The 19,264-nt window shown below is 43.5% G+C and overlaps 1 protein-coding gene across 1 annotated transcript in view; it reads right to left on the bottom strand.

Annotated features, from left to right (window-relative positions):
• Nucleotides 1-19,264, bottom strand: part of Thrb (thyroid hormone receptor beta) — a 183,054-nt gene that overhangs the window by 83,881 nt on the left and 79,909 nt on the right. The window contains 1 exon segment of the mRNA XM_051206818.1: nucleotides 6,125-6,188. Coding sequence (XP_051062775.1) covers nucleotides 6,125-6,146 — 22 coding nt within the window. The 5' untranslated portion in view covers nucleotides 6,147-6,188.

Here is a 19,264-nt window from a genome sequence, read left to right as displayed (position 1 = left end):
GCAATTAACACTGAAAATGAAGTGGGTATAGTGTTTGTGACCATAATCCTGGCAATCTGCAGGTTTAGGGAAGAGGATTACTGCAGTCAGCCTAGGCTACACAAGTACTGGGCTAACCAGAACTACATAGCAAGACCTTGTATCAAAAAAGCAAAACAAAAGGAAGAGAAGTTTTTCTTGGCCAATAAACATGTGTTTAGTCATTATCAATAAGGATGTTGCAATTTTGAAAAGTTGTGATAAAATTTTCCCATGCCTCTCCCCAAATAAATGGATTAAGTACCCTAACCCTTAGAGTTGTGTGTGATTAAATGCTGTTGCATTGCTGAGGACATCTAATTCCTTCACTAATGTTGCTACAATTTGTTTTAAGAAAGATGTTCCGAAGATGCCCTCAGCCTTCATGACAGTCTTGCTTCTGCTTGTTAGATGGCCCCATGGACATAATTAGAGATGTAGAAAATCAAGGATGAGGTAAATCACTAGAAATCATATTCTGGATATCCCTCCAACAAATGCTTCTCCATCAGATATTACTAGAAGTCATATTTTGCATATCCTTCCAACAAATGCTTGTCAATCGGATATTACTAGAAATCATATTTTGCATATCCCTCCAACAAATACTTATCCATTAGATATTACTAGCTTGAGAGTTGAGACAACACCCTGGTGTGATGGATAGCTGGGCAACCACAGCCAAAATCCTGCTGAAGTGTTTATCAGCATCAGGAAAACAAGATGCTAAAACAAGCGACACCCAGTGCACGTTAGATATATTTGAGGAGTGTCCTTATTTTGGGGTCAACAACCTTCACCAGGAAGAGCACTCATGCTGGGTGTAGAGCAGCAGTTACTAAGGTTCTGAGAGACTCTCTGCATGACCGTTATGCAGCAACTAGCAAAATGCCCCAGATAGTCAATCATCAGTATGATGGCCTTCCTTTACAGAAACATGATTGTACATCTTCAGTATTGAAAATAAATAGCACATTCTTACCAGTGTAAGGTGAATTAGGAATCAAGGAGTCTCACATTCTATTTAATAAGAAGTACAACTGAGATGGTTTGCTTTATTTTTAAATGATTCCTTTCAGTTTTTTGAGATTATAATGTATCTTTTCCCCTTTTACTTTCTGCCCTCCAAACATTCCCATATACTACTTCTTTGCTCTTTTTCAAATTCGTGACTTCTTTATTCTGTAAACTGCTATTACATATGCATATGCATTATACATAAATACATAAGCATAACTTGCTCAGTCTATGTAGAGTTAATTTATTTACGTTTTTGGCGGTGGTCATTTGAGATCAGATATCTAACAGGTGTGCTCTCTATAATTGAACTTAAAACCTGCCCAACAAGAGGGAAACCATGTTTGGTACTGGAAACCTAACCAACTAGCCAAAGCTAATGAAGTCGTGGATCTTGGAGGAGAACCTACAACTGTCATTTTACTAAACCATCATAATCCCTAACTGCATCCCAATTATTTGTCGTTAAACTTTAAGTGTAGTTCTTACTGATGATCAAGGAGACTGAGCCTGTTACAGGAAAACCACAACCAATCAAAATGCAGAGTTGTAGAGCCCAGTCCCAAAGGATATATCTGCAATACAACTCCCACGCCTAAGGCTCGGGGATCATCATGGAAGAAGGGGCAAAAAGATTGTAGGGAATATTGTAAAAGTCAGGGACTTTGTTGTGAGAATGTCTCCTAGGAATATCAGAACCTACCTTGTAAAGGCTCATCAGCACCAACACTCAAACAAGAGCTGAACAAGGACAACAATAGGCACACTAATGTGATATAATGGTGGTGGGGACCCAGCAGACTTCAACCCTACACAAAGAACTAGAGACAACTAAGGAGCACTGAGGGCAGGAGAAATAGTCATTCCCAGGGATGGTTTTCACTGTCAGTGTGACCCAATATAGATCACCTGGGAAGGGAGTCTCACTGATGAGTCCTGGAGATGGGTTATGCTGATGAGGGATTTTCTTACTGGGATTACAGAGATAGGAAGACCCACGCTGAGTGTGGGTAGTTCTGTGATCATGGCCTGGGCCCTGGGACTGAATGAAGAGGAGAGAGAGAGAGCTGGTTGAGCACTCCCGCATCATTTATGTTTTCTGTTCCTGAGGATGGATATGGTCTGAGCAACCTGCTCAAGTGCTGTCACAGTGATGTCCCAGCTGGGAAGGGCTCTAACCGGGAAATGTGGGTTAGTACAAATCTGCCCTCCCCTGAATAGTTTTGTCAGGATATTTTATCACAGCAACAGAAACCAAAACTAAGACAATATCTGGAGAGACTGAGTGATTGCCTATGTAATATCCTTGGTATATAAATAAGTTACACAAATAATAAGGAAGGGTAAGGATCACACCAGGAAAATAAATATGAACAGAAAGTTTTATGTGAATAACCAAAAGAAAAAAGAAAAAAAAAAAAAAAAAAAAAAAAAAAAAAAAAAAAAAAAAAAAGGAAAAATGCTAAATTCCAGGAGTGATTTAAAAATGTAAATAAATTGGCCTCATTCTTAATAAACAGAGGAAAACACTAAGGTCACCCACTGCTGCAAGCTCAGGGTACCTCTGCAACATCCCTGCACCATGGCATTCGGTCATAGTGATGCAAAAAGGTAAACAGACAAACAGAAACACAAAAAATGCTAGTGAGGTGGAAGGAATAAAAAACTCAAAAAGAAGCACAGGTGAAATCAAGAAACCAGGGCTTTATATAACAGGGCATAAGAATACTGTGCTAACCATAGTAGTGTGGCTACATCCCAGCGTGCAGGAACTGTGCTAACTCTAGTAGTGTGACCACATCCCAGGGTTCAGGGACTATACTAACTGTAGTAGTGTGACTGTATCCCAGGGTGCAGGAACTGGGCTAACTTTAGTAGTGTGGCCACATCCCAGGGGCCAGGGACTGTACTAACTGTAGTAGTGTGACCACATCCCAGGATCCAGGGACTGTACTAACTGTAGTAGTGTGACTACATCCCAGGATGCAGGAACTGTACTAACTGTAGTAGTGTGACTACATCCCAGGATGCAGGAACTGTACTAACTTTAGTAGTGTGGCTCTACATCCCAGGGCCCAGGAACTGAGCTAACTTTAGTAGTGTGGCTCTACATCCTAGGGCTTAGGATCTTTGCTAAAAGCTTATCCTATCTCATAAAGCAGGGCTCTATGCAAATGCTACAAATCTCTGCTACTTTGGCTTCAGGAACAGTCAGAGGAGTCTGAGTTCTTGGTTTCTTTGCCAAAAGCCTTTCACTTTGCTGTTAGGAATGTTAAGTATTCACATCTTCTAACTGATCCCCCTGTGCTATGAATCACAGCTTTACTCAAAATAGAGCTCATTACAGTGTCATGGTGTCTGAAGCATTCACCCGGATTATATGGAACTAGTGCTTAATGCCTATCCAGTGAAACATCTTAGGAAGGCACTCCCTTACCTTCCTCTTTAAGATTCAGCATCGCTCAGTGAGTGCTGTCATATAGTCCTAATTTCAAATTAGAAAAGGCAAAACAGCGAAGTTTTGGCAAGACCCAGATCCAACAGTTGATGGTAACCATAGAAAATAAGATGTTTCCACTCAAGTGCATCCAAAATACAAACATCCAAAGCGCCTCTACACCCAATACATGTGTGAAATGCTGGTTTGCTTTTAGGAAAGCCGGTTCAGAGTTCCTAGCTCTACTCCTCCCAAGCTGGTTCTTTCCTCATAAAGGTTAACTGATGTCTGCAGTGCTTAATGGTAATGGTACCCATTATGTTTTCTGAAGAGAAAGAACGCATACTTGGCTTTTAGATGATGCATTTTCCCCAGTGGCTTTCATCTTTACTGTGGTCCCCCTTTAGGTTAAAATAATGATATAGCTGGAGAGGAGACATGAACTGCCTTATTTCACATACAAATAAAAGCCTCTAATGTAATGATTTTCTTATTTGAACCCATTGACCCACACACAGCCTATCTCATGGAGTAGGCTCTTTTGCAAATACAGCTGCCTGGATGTCTAGAAAACACATTCTGGAAGTGAGACAAATCTCTCCCACTAGGAGGCAGCTCAACATTCAAGATGTGAAACCCTGGCTTGGGCTCTCATTGCCTAATAATAGCCCTGGTTTCTAGTTCAGGTGCTTATCTTCAGGGTCTGCTCAACACTGGGGTGAGCTAGAGAAATCCTTCAGGCCTCTGGGGCCTCTAAAGAAAGCACCAATAAAGACAGCCATGGCCAGAGCTGTCCTTCTGCCTGTGTTGTAGATTGAGTTTAATTTCAAAACCATCAAGCCTACTTGGTAATGTACAGTCTGAGGCCCTTCATGCTGTAGAAGCAGAAAGGGGCTGTGACAAGAAACTGAATGGACAATGGAAGCAGAATATCTACTCACTGCCTTCTATAACCACAGGAGCCAGATGAGTCTGCAAGCAATCTGTCATCAATCAATCAATCAACCACTAGTGCTAATCTCTGTTCTGTATCATCTTATTATCCATATTCACATTAAGTATTGCCATTCCCATGTTTAAGGAGTGTATGTTCTCTGGAGTTCCTACCTTTGGAAGGGTTTTCAGGGGCAAGTCATCCCAGAGTAAAGGGCCACCATCATGTACTGAGGGCATCCTGTCACTCTCTGATAGGAGCAGTTTCTCTGTTTGCAATGCCGTGACCTGCAGTCTGTTATCTGTGTGCTTTCACATATATGTAGGTACAAGAACTGAGATTGTCACTCTAACTGGCTTGGGCTATCTCTCATACTCTCAGAAACATGGGGACTGTGGCTGAGGTGAACTCACTGATTGCCTACTATATGAGCAGGTTTTCTACACAGAAATGGATGATACTTGAGTGAAGAAGAATCCAGCCATGTTTTCTGAAGTGAAGTAAGATGGGGACAGGCCATGCAATCCTGAGGTCCTTGTTTCATACAGGTGCAAGCCTTTCTGGTTTGCTTAATTTAGGTACTCTATCTTGCCACATCAAGAGTTCAAGTCTTGGTGGGTAGGAAGCTAGGGTATTATGGTATGGAGATAACGCTTTTGATTAATGGGAGTTTCCTAATTTCCAGTTATCTTGGGTTCTCAGGTATATTATAGAATAGGTTCTCAAAGGAATTGCCTGTACATTTGGTTCATCCAAGGGTGGGGAAGTAGCATGAACAAATATCTGAAGGCCAGGCTATTTCATGATGTGCAGAAGAATATAGGCATCCTCCCTGCTGCCATGGCAACTAAGAGGCCAGGCAGGCTTGGTATTAAGCTGGAAGGTGGAGAAATGGTGTCATACTCTGAGATCTCATGGGTTGATTGCAGCCAGCAGGCAATTTTGGTCATTAATCTTTGATAGTTTCTATGTTAACTGTTGATATTAAAAAAATTTGGGTATCTCATTTAAAAACATCCAGTTTCCCAACATCTCTTGCAAAGTCAAAATCTCTGGATGTACTAGGCTTCATGCCTTTTTTGCAGGGGTCATTTATAATTGAGGGTAGTTTGCTTCAGAGGGAACCAGTGCACTCTGGGTCAACTTATCCCTGACCCTTTCAGCCTTTGGTGGTGTTTGCTTGGCCCCTCAGCCACCTTCATGTGCATAGGCAATTCATGCCAAGGTGGCTTGTTGTCACTGTGGTGGTTGTCTGGCTTTCAATGACCTGCTAAGAATTCATAGCTCACTTCTGCTATATGTGATCTCATCACATTCCATTCCTAGTCACTGCTACTGGGATAGATAGCCCACTTTGGGATAGGTAGACCACATTGGCATGTGGTCACTAAGGCTGCAGAACAATTTGTTATATGAATCTGGAGGACTTTGAAGAATAATGCACTCAGTGCACAGGGGTGATCCTAGAAAGACCAAATGCTAACCTTTCATTGGAACTGTCACTTCTCCTTAGCCATCCTCCTGGGAATGACATCATACTGAAGACAAGAAAAGCATGCTTTTAGGGACATTCTCAGAGGAAGTCATAATACTTAATGGCTTGGAAATAATTGCTTCTAAGATTCTCAGGTTGGGCTTTAGGACCATGTATTTCACTTTAGGTGATACACAGAAGAGGACATACAATGAGAATCAAGAAAGGATGGATGCCTGGGTACCTGTCATACTGTTAGGAGTCATAGGTTAGTAGTCATGCTGGGTCCTCTTCTGCACTGGCATTTCCTACAAAGAGAAAAATAATACACATTACAATTTGCACTTGACTTTTTATTGCGACGGGGTCTTACTATGTAGTACTGGCAGGCCTGGAACTTGCTGTGTAGACACACTCACAAAAATCCTGCTGCCTCTGTCTCCTGAGTGCTAGGATTTGATTTATTTATTAAATATATTTTATTTATTCTTTGACAATTTCCCCACATATCCCAGCCACACATCCCATCCCTCTTCATGTCCCCCCCCTTTTTTTTGTTAGTTTGACATCCAATAACTACATCTAGTGCCTCCTGTTGGCATATTGACTGGTCTTGTGGGCTTGATCATGTATGGTAACCAAAGTGGCGAGTCCATGACTTCAGAAGCCAACAGCTCCCCTCCCCATCCTCCGGCATTTACATTCTTTCTGTCCCCATCTGACTTACTTTGTTGTTATTGTTCTAAACAATACTGTGTTCACTAATGGACTTGGGACAAGATTGCTCACTCTAACTTGAAACTGGGGGTTAGATGCAGAGAAGGTCATATGTATGGCACACACAAGGTAGTAAAACCTTGATTTTCATCTCTGGCTTCAGTCTATAATTGGGCTCTTAAAACTATTGTCAAGGGCACTTTTTTTTCACTGTCCTTTGGTTTGTTTTCAAGAGACCTGCCAGACTGTGGACAGGCTATTTTCCTATGACTGACTAAAATGCTTAAGCATCTCCAAGCCAGAGCGTCTCATGACACATGCTGCAAAGTAGCAGCCTCAGCCTTGATTGACGGTGCCTTCAACAAGACCCTAGATGATTCCTGTCTTAGACTTCTTGTTCTTAAGAACTGATTCCCTCATCTGCCCAAAGCTGCTTTCTGCCCTTCAGCAGTACATTTAGGAGTCCATGAGCAAACGAAAGACTGGTACCCAGACTGGAGGAGAGGCAGTCAGCGACAGAAGCACACAGCTGGTGGGTGTGTGCTGAAGGATGCACACAGTAGCTGACACACACAAGTCAGAGTCCGTGTATTGCTGGGGATATTTTCTGGAAGGACTTCTGTGACCAGTGTAGGACTCTGTTGCTTTTAGCTTTGCTATTAACCACCCCTCAGCCCTGGAACCTGTCATGTTTTCCCACCATGTGACTGGAATGCTCCAGAGGTCGAGGAGGATTATGATTTCAGAGAGTAATGGGGATTGCAGTTCAGTTGAGCAACTAAAGTGCCCCACATCAGTCCATGCTGGTTCAAGGCCTGAAGGGGATAAGAGGCCTCCTCTGGACATTGGGAAAAACAGAAAGGAAAGTGAGAACAAAGGATGTGGGGAGGGGGGAAAGAAGGAGGGAGAGAGAGAGAGAGACAGAGAGAGAGAGAGAGAGGTTTTCCTTTCAGGAGGAAGGTAAAACTGCAACTGTTTGAGAGCAGAGCTGGGGAGGAGGATTAACCCGATAGTCCCAATCCTCATACTTGCTTTCAGTCCTCCTTGGCCCATCCTCATCCCCTCCAGGCCACTCAACTCTTCCTTGGTGACCTTTGGCAAACACACCCTCTTTCCCATGAGCTGATTCAATCACAGCTGTCACCTGACTGACGAATCCCAGCTTATACACAACAATAACACCAGTGTGGCAAAATAGATGGTTTTCCTTTATAATCTCTGGACTGGAGCCACAAATTCCCAGTTGCATTCTTGTGAAACCACCAACTTAGAAGTTTCTTTATCTTCAAAATTCTGACTGAATGGGCATATGAACTACAGAAATAAATGTAATCTGTGAGGCAGAAGTGACTTGGGGCAGGAAAACAATCTTATCAGTATTCTAAAGGGCAACATCATAAGCCTCAGTGCTAACTTCCCTGGCTGGTGCTATTCACTTCTCTTTTCTTCAGCAAGAGTGAGGTTTTGGGCAACATTATCAGCAATACCATGCCACGGTGGCATGGCCATCTCTCCACTGTTAAAGATGTGCTGGTAAACTATTACTCTAATACTTTAATAGTACATAGCATGTAGTATTGTTCATTATCATTGCCCTTCAGTGAGTTCTAGATTTATTTCCCCAGTGTGTGTGTGTGTGTGTGTGGTATGTGTGTATTTGTGGAGGCCTGAGGTTGATAGGGAATCATCTTTGATTATTCTCCTATGTTGTTCATTGAGGCAGAGTCTCTCAATCAAACCCAAGGCTCACTCAACTTGCTACTAGTATTGCTAATCTGTTTAGGGAGCCCATCTCTGTCTTTTGAGGCTGGAATTACAGGGAGGACACCTGGCACTTACTTGGCTACTGGTGATCTGAAGTCACATCCTTAGGCTTGTGCAGGTAGTGCTTGACCACTGAGCCATCTTCCCAGATCCAGGCTCTAAGATTTTAAGTGTGACTTCAGTAATCAGTCTGACAACTTCTCAGGTATCACATGCCCCAGGGACTGACTGAGTTCCACCTACCCTATAACACCCTGGAGGGGGGGCTTCTCCAGAGCTGTGCAGGGGTCCCGGGGCTCAGCAGTTTGTGGGGTCACAAGAGGGAACAACTTGGAGTTAAATCATGCTTACTGATTTGCATGTCTGAAAGGAATGGCAGTGCAGACCTCTGTGAGGGGGAGCAGGGAGGAGGAGGAGCAGGTACTGAGGTGCTAGGCTGGGCAGCCCCGGTGATGAAGGACTAAGGACTGAGATCCACCATTATCCAGAGGAGTTGCTTCTCTACGACAAATGCCCTTTTACCAGTCCCACTGCTCGTGGGTCAAGCAGGAGTTTGCTTCCATATATATATATATATATATATATATATATATATATATATATATACTTTTTTTTTTTAAACTAGACACAGTGGTTCATGTTTGGAATTCCAAGATTCCAAGACAGGAGGTTTTCAATGAGTTTGAGGCCAGCCTGGGCTACATAGTGCATTCTGGGCCAGCATGGGCTCAGTATTATTTCTTTTTATTCAAGGTCTTGCTTTGTAGCTCAATGTTAGCCTTCAACTTGCCATCCTCCTGCCTCAGCCTTCTGAATGCTTGGTATTACAAGAGTGCACCACCATGCCTGGATAGTGGCTAAGAATTTTCACTTGGATCCATGGAAGGCTCATTTGCAAAGAGACAAAAGTCCTTCTGAAGCCTCAAAGCTCAGCCTCAGTGAGGGAGAAATGGCACTCCATTCTGTACCCTCAGTGGGTACCACTGAGCTGGGCAATAGTTCTGCCTGACACTCATCATTCGTCAGCCATTCAAACGGCCCCGATGGCTGCTGACTGTTTAGGCGACATAGAATTTTTCTCAGTGACAACACTCAGTCAGAAGACAGTGATAGTTCCTCTGCTGGGAATGGCAGGAGGCTCAGCCCTACAGGGAACAACAGGCTATCAAAGGACAAAGCTTTCAGATTTCAGCAGTCAATGTTTTTCTTCAAGATAATGTGGCAATGTCTGTGATTGTGGAGAAGCTTCATTTGCTGTGGCTAACCGTTGTTCACAAGAAGGTGAGGGTGTCAAAGTCTCCTTATGCAGCTTAGGCTGGCCTGGAACTTGTGGTAGTCTTTCTGCCTCTGCCTCCTGAGTGCTATGATCATAAGCATGTTTCACTATGACCAAACATCTCTTTCTGGAGCTCATTCGGAGTGTGTGTGTCAGGTGCCAAATGCTATGTAAATGCTCTCCCACTGAGCAAGAACCCCAACCCTCACTTCTAACCTGTATCTCCCTTCTAACCTGTATCTATGTCAAATACTGCCTCCTTCCTTCCCTTTGTTTTCCTGCTCCCTCGCAGGCAATGCCACCATGGCATGTGGGAAAGAACATGCATCCTGCCAGTCCTAACAGAGACAGGAGACACATTTAAATGGTGGGATAAAGTGCCCACTTTGCCACTTATTAGGATAAGTGCCTGTGATGCACCGGGCATCTCCCTTTTCATGGTGGAGGGCTAGCCTGATAGAAAAGCTACCTCTGCTGTGAGAACTAGCTCAATATGTGGGCAGGAGTGGAGCTTTTGTGGTCAGAGCAGGCTTTGAAACAATCTAAGCAAGCAAAGAAGGCAGTTCCTCTAAGGCCACCTGCTACATGAAAAGAATTGTCACACAGAGTGAAACATGGGACCCTTGGCCAAATAACACAGGGGTAGAGATATCAGGGACCAGTTAGTTAAAGTTTCTGAGGTCAATTTGGAAGGGGCAGACTTAGCACCCATGATGCTCCTGGTGCTTTGTCCTCCCAGAGGCCTTTCTTCTAAAAGCCTAGAGACAGGCTCCTCAGGGAGCAGAGAGGTGGGTGGGGAGCAGGGAGGTGGGCGGGGAGCAGGGAGGTGGGCAGGCTACTGACTCAGCAGGAGCAAGGGCTATCACATGCTGCCAGGGAGTTGTGGGTGCTTTGAACTTCCTCTACTGCCACCTAGTGGTCAGCAGGGCACTGTCTCCCTGCCAAGCCAGGAAAAGTTTAATAAACAGTGTGTGCGTGGGCACACGTGTGTGTGTGTGTGTGTGTGTGTGTGTGTGTTGAAGGGGGAGAGTAGAGGGTGGCGGTCTGGGAGCACATTCATCGTTTATCACATTAGGAGGATTAAATAACTCCAGAGGAATGAACGAACCGTGCACTACTGCCAGATGCCTGAGTGTAATTGTGGTTAGGTGACTCACTGAGACACGTGCATGAAAAACAACAAACAAGAATGGAAAACAAAGGACTTGCACAGATGCGGGTGCTTTATTATTGATTTCTACAAAGTGTTTGATGGTGAAGTAGATAACTACAAACAGCCCCACTCCTGCCCCTGCCGCTGGACAGCTTTGAAAAATTAGACTGGAGTACTTGTTAATGGTATAATCTCCACCAGACAAATAAATACAAATTCATTCTTGTACCAGGGATGTGGCATCTACAGGCCTGAATGCAGGATCTGTTGTGCTGGAACTCACAGGTGGCATCTGTAGGTTTTTAACCCAGGGTTAAAAGCAACAGCTTGCTAAGGATGAAACAGCCTTGTTCTGAAAATCCTCCCAAGAGGAAAACACATTTATCCAGTAAATACAGCTGTTGCCTATTTCTTAAATGCAAATGGTAAGCTGAGGCAGGACTGCATACAACATCCCTTCAGACGGAGCATGCCTGTACTCCTAACACTCTTGTGGCCAAGGTAGGTGAATCCTGAGTTTAAGTTTGGCTTGCACTACATGGGGAGACTCCCCCCTCCCCCCCCACCAGCAGCCAAAGCTAGGTATGATGCTCCGTGGAAGAGCAGCTATAGCATGCAGAAGGCCCTGGGCTCAATTCCTAGCACAGCCACTTCAAAAGCTATGTCTGACATCTACAGTCCTCGCCCTTTCCTTCACCATGTTCGGTGCTTTGGCTTTTCACTTCAGCAAATTCCATGGTTCTCCTCAAGGTCTCATGTGTGTCCATTGACAGGCTTGCATGGCCTGAGTTCTGACTTTCAGCAACCTGTTATCAGGATAATTTTCAGTAATGTGCCAAAGCAATTATTAGGCTCAAATTATAAGAGTTAGTTCACTGTGTTAAATCTAGGCTCAAATTACAAGAGTTATTCCACTGTGTTAAATCATGGGAAAGACTGGAACACTAAATAGGAATTAGGTTATAATTTTTAACTCTGACAATGTTGTTTAAAGACTAACTCTAGAAGCTGGGATGGATGGAGCTGGGGTGGGTGGAGCTGGGATGGGTGGAATGGGGAGGTAGGCTAGAAAGTAAAGAGGATTCTGGAAGGTACATGGAGATAAAATGTTCTGTTCCTTTTTCTTGGTGTTTAAGTTAAATAGAGAAGGTGCGTTTTTTGGTTTTGTGGTCCTGCTGGGAAGCCCATGTCACAAATGACCTGGGGACAGGGGGGGGCATCAAGAGTCCCTCATGTCTCAGTACATGGCACTCAGTGCCCCCAATGTATTTCTTCTACCATGACCCCAGACCAGAATATATACTTACATGTCCTGTATAGTAATGCAACAACACACTGCTACACTGTTGTTCAAGTTCAACAGTGGGACTGTGTCTCCTTCAGAAATGACAAACCCTACTAAATTCCTATGGGTCTGCTGCGGCACCCCAGATTGCACAGGCATAGGGTTTGGGAATTATGGCTACCACAGTGAAAAATACAAGGAGTGATTGACATTTCCCTTATTTGGCTCTCTGTGAGCTGATGGCCCCATAATTTGACTTGGATTCTTTATTCTACTAGGTGGGCCTGTGCTGATGGCTGCTGGTCACAAGAGATTAGGATGGATCTCTTGCCAGGTTGAGCCATCTTGAGATCAAATGAGGTGTAGTTGAAGGAGCTTTGCTTCCTGAGAGGCTGCCAGTGTGTGTGTGTGTGTGTGTGTGTGTGTGTGTGTGTGTGTGTGTGTGTGTGTATGAGAGAGAGAGAGAGTATGTGTGTGAGTGAATATGTGTGAGTGTGTGTGTGTGTCTGTAGGTATCTGTGTCGGTGTGTGTGTGTGCGCGCGCGCATAAGTCATTCACTCATTGGGAATGTGGCATTATTTTCCATATTTACAAGACAGCTTCCCCTAAATCTCCATTTTTTTCTTTCATTACTTTCAGTTCAGGAAACAAACAAACAAACAAAAAAGATGCAGCATAGCATTTCAGCCAGGGTCTGTTTCTGCTGGCGGGGGGGGGGGGAGAGGGGAGGGCATTTCTGCCTGGTATTTACATTTCACATTTCCAGCCAGCTTATTATTTTCTGAACAATAGAGGGAGATTGCTGAATCACGCTCAGCTCAAGGATCCTAGAAGCTTTTCTCCCCACTAACTCTACTTGTGCGGATGCATCACAATAATGTTCTATTCATCTCTCTCCGAGTTGGAAATGCCAGCAGCTCAGATATGCAGCCCAGGGTCCCCCTCCCCCCTTGAGCATATTTAAAACCTCCTCAAAGGAGCCACATAGCCTGGATAAGACCAGTCAAAACCTTATTCATTTATTTATTATTTGTATTTTTTTAAACAGCAGCTTCTAGTACAATGCCTGCCCACGGTCACAATTATTCTCAAGAATGGGTGAGCTATTTGCACACCAGTTTGCTGGGGACTAGTCCCCCTCTGCTGTTACACAATGAAGCAAGCAACAGGCCCTCTCTTAGGAGGAGGATGACTCTCGCACCCAGCAGCTTCCTTTGGATCCAGCTAAAGGACAGAATGAACCGCAAGGCTGCCTTGCCCAGTGGACTTCAGCCAGGACTCTCTCAGCCGCAGACATAGCCATGCCTCTGGCCACTTCCAGGCATACTTGCCAATGAGCAGCCAGGGTCAACTGTGGAGTTTTATTTTCCTATTTGCAAAGTAAAAGCTACAGGGCTATTTAATGCTCCAAAGCTCTAGTGGGTAATGTAGGGTGAACACAGACACAGACACACAGACAGATAGACACAGACAGACAGATGGATGGACAAGCACACACACACACACACACACACACTGAAAATCCCAATGCTGCAGTACCACCAATTGGCACTGTGTAACTAAGACTGTCCGGAAGTGCTGAGGCACAGCCAAAGTTGAAGACTACTGCCCCAGGTGGCCTTCCACACAGTATGCAGGAATGTCCCTGTATCTCACAGTGCTGGGAACTGAATCCCTTCCCTTGTACATGTTACGGAAGTGCTCTGCCGCTGAGACACCAATCCCTGAATCTGGTCTTGTTGCCCCTCAACATTGCAGCCAGGGCAGTGCTGTTGTAACTGCTCCAAATCGATGTGACACCCACATCTGTCCCCCCACCCGCTGTGCTCTCTCCCCATTTCAGCCTCACCGGCATCTTTGTCCTTCCTCAAACATGTCATCCATGCCTCTGCTCAGACTCATCCCATCAGACGCCTGCTTCAGACCTGTCCTCCATTAAGTCCTGCACACCTTAACTCTCTGAAGATGCCCCCCTCAGATGCGCGAGACCTCACTATAAAGTTCTCCCTGTGTACTGCCTCCCCCAAACTCCTCCATCTGCTCTTGGTCCCTCCATTCCAAGCATTCAGCATCTTCTGGTAATTATGCCACATCATAATTACAAAGTCAGCCTTGTGTCCATCTGTGACCTCAAGAGCTAACACAGCACCTAGCAAATAATTGTTAAAAGGAGTGCGGCCTCATTAGGTGGGGAAGATAGGTGCTTGATGGGGGAAGGGAGGCTCACACACATAGGGAGGAAATGAATGTTCTCAAAACTCACAAATTTTGATGACACACTTACCACTACTAGGAATTGCAGACAACATCTAGTTATAAAATTATACTTCTAGGGACAGAAGGTGGATGTGTGGTTATCTGTGGCTGGCTGGTAGGGAATTGTGCGGCCTGGGCTAGGGAAAGGATGGCTATTTTATTGTATAAATGACAGTAGACCCTGAACATCAACTTGTGATGTTGGCATTTCCTGCCGTAGAAACACAGACTATTTGACTTGTGATGGGAAAACAAAGGTTCCCAAAGGAAGGTGAACCAGGCAGGTTCTGAAACACCAAAGAGACAATGTAAAACCCACATGAGATGCACAGGAGTGGAGCTGGAGCTCCTACCTGAACTCCAAAGCCAAGGCCAATTAGAATGACTATGGGTATTGGGTTTGTGGCAAAGTCTGCAGCAATCTAAAGAGTTCATATTTGTGTGTTCAAAGACACTGAGCAGTGAATGGGAATCACTTATCTTGCAGTAAGGCTGGTTGGCCAGAAAGCCCCAGAGATCTCCCTGTCTCTGTTCCTCAAAACACTGAGGTAATTGGGTCATACACCTCTTTTGATCTGGGAATCTGACCTCAGGTCTTCAGAGTAACCCACTGAAATATCATTCCATGCTTTTGAGGGACCAAGTCAGGACTGGGATCTATATGCTGTGGGTCTAGTTAAACTCTACATCATGCCAGAAGCCACTGTTGCAGGGATAGCAACATTTACATTGCCACTTTGCACTGGAATTTAATTCGATGCCCATGGCCTCTTCTTATTATAGCTCACAGATGAGAAGTTTAGACTCAAAAGTTGAATGTCAAAAGAGAAATGTGGGTATGTAGGAAAGTCAGGTTTCAGAATTATGGCTCCTGACCTCTTGTTCAAAAATTTCTAAGTGCATTTGTTTTTGTTTTTACATTTATTTGTGTGTGTATGTGTATGTATACAAATTCCACGACACTCATGTGGGGGTCAAAGGAGAACTTGTGGGAATCTGTCCTCTCCTTCCACCATGTGGGTCCCAGGAATCAAACTCAGGTCATCAGGCTTGTCAGCACTGATCCATCTCACCAGCTCTGAGTGAAAGGTTTTGATGAATAACTTTTAATGTTGATAGCTATGAAGATGAAAACACAACAATAAAACTCACTGGATTTTAAAGACAGGACTAGAATAGCAAGCTACTGAAAATTTAATTAGTAGAACACAAGATTTGGTCAGGCTGACACAAAACATTTTAAAAGTTCACCCCTGATGAATCTGAAAATCCATATAGCCTACTTTGCATCAGTGAGACATATCTCACTTAGGAGACAAGAAAACATTTCTCGCCAGAGATGAGACATTTCTGAGTTCAGCAAAGGTTACATGATTATTCATAAAATTAGATGCTCTATTAATAACCATTGCTCCATTTGATTGAGAATATTGTTCCTATTATTTTGGGGTCAAGTTCTTGAGAATAAACTTTACTCATTAACTAGCTGGGTAGGAATATCCAAAACCAAACTGTCCCTCGGTCCCAACCCTTCGGACACTATTGGATCAGTCTCACCTTGAAGGTACCAGAGGTGGCTAAGATGAATAGACCCATTATAAAGGAAAAGTTCTCTTCTTAAGAGCTAAGACATATTTGGAAAGTTAGAGCATCAGTAGTTGTCCATAAGAGAGGTTTGGCATGGTACAGGGGATAAAGGTGGCAGCAGCCACAAAATCATTGACTTCCCATCTCAAAGCTGACTACCACAGTCTCACTTGTCACCGATTAGCCACAAATCTATGCTGTTATACTCTGAAATCCTGGTCCTTTCCAGGGCTTATTTAGCCCTTCTGGGACTGCTCTGAGTTCCTGGATTTCAGCAATCCTGTCTCTTCTCTCCATTTCCCAACTACAAGGGTAACAAGCTGCTTCCTGTCACCAAGTTCCTAGTGTTCCCTTTCACTTTTTGCTCAGTGCTCCAACACCTACACAACAACTAATTCTCTGTACCAAATCCCTGTTTGCATGAATGAGTGTGACTATGCGTGCCTCTCTGAAGCCTACAGTTGCATACTGGCAGCTTGCTTGTAACACTTATGAGAGTTTCTACAAGTACGTACCAGAAGCAGCACCACTGACTGAGTCAAGGCCTGTGACAACTAAGGTCAAGAAACATGAATAACTTCTAACCAAGGGGTAAGCACATATGGGAAACATCAGCCCTCAACTCAAAAGGTAAGAGAGTGAAAACTTTAGTGTCTAAATTAAAAAAAAAAAGTCTGTGTATATACATATTATGGGCTTAGACTCATATCATACCATACATAGCCTCATTGGAGGTCAGTGGGTAAGAGGGTAACCTAGGTGTTGGGTCCTCACAGCTCCCTCCTTGAGACAGGGCCTCTTGTTCTTTGCTGTGTAAGTCAGGCTAGCTGATCCTTTAGATACCCTGGGTCCTGTCTTCACCACGCCATCTTCCCATAGAAATACTGGGATTATAGACAAATGCTACTGTGTCAAGCCATATATAGCTTCTGGGGACCCAAACTCAGGCTCTCTCTTTTGTGTAGCTTTACTAAGCTATGTTTTAAAAATTTTTTTATGAAATATAATGTTTACTTTGCAAATGTTTGCACACAGAGAAAGTACCAAGGAGGAATGAAAACACAAAATCTGTGCTAGTTAACTACTGACATTTGAGTCTATTTTTCTGCCCTTTCTGGTATGTATTTCTAGATATCTTAAAACAATTATTATTTTTAATGAACATTTGGTCTTTAGGAGTTTTCTCATGACAACATGACTTCAAATCTAAGAAGGCAATGGCCTTGCTTTGCCACAGGAACCTCATCTTTTCCACTCTGGGGACAGGAACTCTCTGACCCAGAAACAAAAGGCAGGACAAGACCCCTGTTGCTGGCATGTTACTATGCCTCTTGATTTAGATTACAAAGCAAATAAGAAAGTCTGCGCCTACAGGAGGAGCTCCTTGTATGTTACGAGCTGGCTCCTGGTGTGAGGCAATGACCAAGTCTGAAGGAATGTGGAGACTAGTTTGCCCCGTAAAGAATGGCATGTTTGGGCAGAGATGTAGTCCAGGTGCCTATGCTAATTATCCTGAACTGCAAAACACACTGACCATTTTATTTCACTTCTGCTTTCTCCCTCTCTCCCTCCCTCCCTTCCTCTCGCCCTCCCTCCTGCCCTCCCTCCCTCATTGTGGTTTAAGTAAGGCATGAGACCAGTAGGCTCAAGTAATTCCTCGACTGGTGCTTTTGTGGGCAGGTTATAGTACCCATAGGAGGTAGAGAGCTTTGCTAGAGGAAGCACATCCCTGAAGTCAGGCTTCGAGAATGTAGAGCTTGGTCTTACCTCCGGTTCATTCTGCTTCTTGTGCATAGATGGAAATGCCATCAGGCAGCTTCCTGCTTCGGTCACCATGCCTACCTGTTGCCATGCCTTCCCTACCATGATGGGCTCTATTTTTGTAGCCACAATAAACACTGTTTTTCTTTCAATTGCCCTTGGTCACAGTGTTTTGTCACAGCAATAGAAAAGTAAATGACATACTGTCCTACGCAGAGAGTGGGTACAAATCATAGTGCCACATCATGGGCATAGGAATAAGACAGGATTGTCCCCTTCTTACAAAATGGATCACTCAAAGAACCAATCTCCAGAAAGAAGGAATAGCAAGGCCAAGCACATACTACATGGATGAAACATCCAGGCATCACATGCTGTTGATCTTGGCTCAGTCACAGGCACACCTGCCAAAAGCAACCAGTGCCGCCTAAGAGAAGTCTTCAACTTTGAGGTTTCCTCAAATCAACTGAAAGTACTACTAGCTGCTGTGGAATCAATGTTTGTTAAGTTTAAAATTATTTATTAGGTGCAAAACAGAGAGAAGCATCATGAATGATTGCATGCCAAGTAACAGCATTGGATACAACAGGAATTCAAGGAAAAATAAATGGAAGCTTAATAGTGCTTAAAAGACTAAGTGGGTACAAAGTAATATCAGAATGATCAGAATAATATTTGCCTAGAATTGTAAACAAAACTTCACACTTGAAAAGGGGGACTGCAGAATGCAGAAAAGAAGAATAATTATAAAACATGGCCATTGTTGGGTGATAAAAGGATGCTCCATCCTACCACAAGGGCACTTGCTCAAATATGTTCATAGTGACTTAATTCATAATAGGCAGAAACTGGAAACAACCTAAATGTCCCTCAAGCAAAGAATGGATAAAGGAAATGTGGTACATTTATACAACTGAGTATTACTCAGCTGTTAAAAAATGATACCATGAAATTTTGTAAAATTTGAAAAAGAAGTTCTTGAACTCAAGAAATCCTCCCACAGAACAGACAACTCAGAACTTTTACAGGAAGAAAGACAAGCCAAGCCATACAAAAAGAACAAGGGAAATTTCTTTGAATGCAGGAAAACCCTCTCCTAAATAACTCTGTCAAAGAGTAAATGAAGGTCTTAATAAGGATGTGGGAAAGCAACCGTGAGCTACAGAACAAGGGCTGATGCCTATGGCACCATCTGCACTATGGGTGAAAGCACTGCTAAACATTTATATAATCTTCATGACTTCAAAGTGCTGTAGAAAAATAAGGATATAGTAAAAGACAATGGAAAGAGAAAAGTTACAAAGATACAGCCAGAAAACCTACAGAATTAGGAAATGTTATAGTAGCACCAATAAGTAATATCCCAAAGTTGATTTTTGGAAGAAAATTTCCAAAATCAAAACATGAAGTAAGTTAAGGAAAAAGAGAAATAAGCAACAAACTTGCAGAATTAAGAATAAGAGAAGGGTAGTAGTTATCGATATTGAGAATTAGAAGCAGTAAAATAATGTTTTTCTTCATCTTTTTATGGAAAGAAGTTCTTCTTTGAAATAGAAAAGGGAACAGACTAACAATCCTAGGGAT

Source organism: Phodopus roborovskii, unplaced genomic scaffold (assembly GCF_943737965.1).
Source record: "Phodopus roborovskii unplaced genomic scaffold, PHOROB, whole genome shotgun sequence".
Lineage (NCBI taxonomy): Eukaryota > Metazoa > Chordata > Mammalia > Rodentia > Cricetidae > Phodopus > Phodopus roborovskii.
Note: the sequence above shows the minus strand (reverse complement) of the source record. Positions and strands in the feature narration are given on the sequence as shown.